General features: G+C 37.1%; 1 protein-coding gene across 1 annotated transcript; it reads left to right on the top strand.

Annotated features, from left to right (window-relative positions):
• The first annotated feature begins 3,174 nt into the window (after nucleotides 1-3,174).
• Nucleotides 3,175-3,840, top strand: LOC145675388 (uncharacterized). Its single transcript, XM_081745790.1, has one exon. It carries the CDS (start codon nucleotides 3,175-3,177, stop codon nucleotides 3,838-3,840), a length of 666 nt encoding a protein of 221 aa, XP_081601916.1.

Genomic DNA, 3,840 nt, shown 5'->3' on the forward strand with positions numbered 1-3,840 from the left:
ACATTTGCTACAAAGTTCCATCAAACCTCCGAGGCTAGTAAAATCTAGCAAGTGAAAATCAAATTACGACATTTGCGGGTAACTCTTTCAAAAAGCCTGCAGCAGGTGTACAGTGCACGGAAAGTCTAGCAAGTTAAAATCAAATATAATGAAAGACTTGCTGCAAACCAACATGCTATTAGGGTATATGCCTTTTTGTTGATGTCCTGGACATAGTCTTCCATCTGAGGTATCTATCTATGGTGTGTCTTAAGTATTAACAGTTTTGGAGATTGTAAGACGATTGTCGTTAACAGCGATGGAAGTAAGTGTGAATTACTGTGAAATCTGGAGCGCTTCTTAGGAGCCAGAATTACTATAGTTTCGGTTTTAGCAGCATTGGATTTCAGTTGACGTTTATTGCACCACAGAACAAACGTGTGTATTATTTGTTGTAAGGCTTTGTTTACTTAGTGAATAATACGGCAAACTGCAAGAAAAGCTGTATCATCAGCGTATGGATATAACAATAGTTTGTGGGGGAAGAGGCATGTCAACAACATAAAGTAGATATAAAGAGGGTGAAAGTAAAGAGCCTTAGATATGCCTGAGTGCATAAATATTGTTTGATATGACTGTTGATTAATGTATTCGTAAGTTCGGTGGCCAAACAAGAAATTGTAAACAAAACGGATATATGCGATTAGAAGGCAAAAATGTAGCAGTTTTGAAAGCAAATCCTAACGCTACACGTCAAAAAATGCCTTCTCTAAATTAAAGAGTACCAGACAGGATGACTTGGTGGTATTATACTGCTTATGGATGCAGTTGAGGAGATGCAGAAGCTGATCGTTGATGCTAATTTGTGGGCGGGAGCCTGCTTGATGGTGTGGTAAAGATGGTAATGAGAAAGATGAACATAAAGTCATTTGACGATATTTTTTTTCCTAAAATTTTGGTGAAGATTCTGTTGAGCTGTATTGGACGGTATTCTTGATTTTAAAAAAACAAGAGAAATTTGGATGATTTCTAAGATTGAGCAGTATTGGTGGACTTTGTCTTACATGTCGATAGATGTTATTGATTTCAGGGTCATTATAACATTTATGATAGATGACATTAGTCATTTGCGTGGTAGATATGAAGGTAGTGAGTGCTTTGTGAGTAGATATATTGGGTTGAAGATGAATATGTGGTGAATTGAAGTTGAAATGGTCTACAGGATGATAATTAAAATGCTAAGTGAATGATAGAGGTATGAAAATCTCCTATAATTAGGAAGCAAAGGTTTTAGCTTCTTCTTGGTCTTTGTGCAATTCCTGATCGTGATGTAAGAGAGGATAAAAGGTTTGAATAAATTTGCCAGCTAATGCGTTGAAACGCATCTAATATTGCGAAGGGTATGATATGGCAGAAATTGTGTATCAAATTTTAATCCATTGTCGTATACGTTAAGATAATTAAACACTGTTCGGTGGAGGGCCCTATGATGCTAAAGAGCTTCGTGGTTGCCAGTGCAAACATATTCTGTATAGATTTGACGTGAGTGTTTAACTAGACGAAAGTATCGCGGAGGAATTTTAGGATGATGAGGTGATATATATGCGGTTTGAGAGATGAACTGCTCAGTTGCGAGTTGAATGATTGGTGGTAAAGATTAGAGTGGATTAACTCTTAGAATACCAAGCTTACAATGTTAGGTAAAGTGAGTTATTTTGACCCATTCCTGCCTCTTGTAAAAAATATATATGAAGTTTCATTCAGGGAGTTAAAATTTCTAACGTACAATGGAAAGGGCAATGTACCTGATCGTTCTTTATATTACAGTACATTTTATGCGCAGTATACACTGTCAGTGGTGGCTCGTGATTCTTTCAAACAATACTTGAATTATAGTACGGTAACATTAGAAATTTATACATAGAAATACGCTGTCTTTGTTAGGAATAAATTCTGTCACACATTGTATTTTGATTACACCTGACAGTCCTTGCAGAGCGGTTTGCTGGTGCAGTGCGCTTTGAAAGCAAGCATGTGACAGATTACATACTTTTGAGGAGTAAAGAATCACGTAGCTTGCGGAATGGTTAATGGAGGAATACCTAAAACATTAGCCCACTACCTCTCTTTGATATTGTAGTATTTCTTTATAAAACATCATCTGGGCCAAATTGATCCAGTCTTGGTATTCGAAGGGTTAAATTCATTTTCAGTAAAAGGAGGATATGTCGCTGACATTGTATGAGATTAGTAAGTTTAGTAGCGATCTACATTCCAGAGGATCTAGAATGTAGATGAAAAATCTGTGGGCGGGAGATCATGTGATCACTATGTCAGGAGTAGTATTAGATCAGGAACGGATTGGTTTTGGTAATGGGTGAATCAAGCCTGTAGTGGAGGCAGTGATAGAATTGTTAAAAGCAATTTCTCTTGGTCTGAGCGGCTATGGATGTTAATATTGGAAGAGATCAGGTAATGTCGGAAATTATTAGAAATATATTGGAATGGGAGGGGAATAGGACGACCTGGTAGAACATACATGAATGTCACTGTGACACATAAAAATTTGTAATAAATAGTTGTGATTAGATGCTCTGGAATATTAGATGGAGAGTCAATGCTATACCATGTGTATACCAGTTAAAAAGTGACATTAGTGATAGTTTGTTGATATTTACTGGGGATATAGTTATGAAGAGGCTTGAAGTGTGGGAAGAGGAATTTAATATGAAAGTGAAGAAAATATTAATGGAAAAGGGAAGGCGGTTAGGGTGGAAGTCAAATCAGGAGGAGGACATTGAAAAAAATGTGGTAGTAATAGGTGATGTGACGTTGCCGGATGATGAGAAGAAAGTGTTAAGTTTAGGCTATAAGTTTAAAGTGAAAGAACAAAGATTGGACGCAGAAGAGGTTATATACTCGGTAGAGCAAGCCATAGTTCAAGTTCAGGACAAGGAGATAAGGGATGAGATAAGGAGAAAGGCTAAGGTGATTGTGGAAAGGAACATAAAGAAGCCAAAGGGGAACCTTTCAAAACACGAGTACAGTGTGTTGAAGGATATAAAGAAGCGAAAAGACATATGTGTGCAACAAGTGGACAAAGGTGGTGCCAATGGGGTGATGGAAAAACAATGATACAAAGAAACATTGAATGATATCTGTGATGATACTTACGAGGTGATAGGTGAAAGATCTATGTGTGAGGAAATTAAAGAAAAAGTTTTAGTATCACTAACAAAAGCAGGTTTTGAAAGAGGTCTTAATAAAGAAGGTAGGATACCGGTAATGAAAGGTTTTTCAAAAGTACATAAGGAGGAGGTAAAACTGAGACCAGTATTAGATTGCCGAGGAAATATATTTGAATCATTGAAGGAGGAGTTAAAGAAGGTTGTGGAAATGTTAAGGAAGCAACAGGACAGTAGCAGTGTGAAAAACTCGGTTGAATTTAGAAGAAGGTTGGAGGAAGTAGGACAGAGCAAAGCTAAAACAATCATTTTCAGTGTCGATGTGAAGGCTATGTTTCCAAGTCTAAGAAGAAACAACGTTGTTAAAGTCATCACTGAATTGATGAAGGATAGAAAGATCAATGGTTGGAGTGGAGAAGGACTGAAGGAGGCCCTGAAGATTATATGGAATAACAGTTATTGTGTTATAGGTGATAATTTATTGAAAATCAAGGAAGGACTAAGCATAGGTTCCAGGTTGAGTCCAGTGCTAGCAGAAATTACTATGAACGACTGGGAGAAGAAAGAAAGGATGAAAGGAAGTGACAGATTAGTATTTTTTGCTAGATATATGGACGATTGCTTGGGGATTCGGAAAGGAACTGTAAGGCAATTGGAAAAGTTTGTAAGAAATTGA

This window comes from Thermobia domestica, chromosome 18, assembly GCF_964235325.1.
Source record: "Thermobia domestica chromosome 18, izTheDome1.hap1.1, whole genome shotgun sequence".
Lineage (NCBI taxonomy): Eukaryota > Metazoa > Arthropoda > Insecta > Zygentoma > Lepismatidae > Thermobia > Thermobia domestica.

Excerpts from the sequence above, each read along its gene's own strand:
- LOC145675388 (XM_081745790.1), top strand. The coding sequence starts at position 3,175 with ATGTGTGAGGAAATTAAAGAAAAAGTTTTAGTATCACTAACAAAAGCA.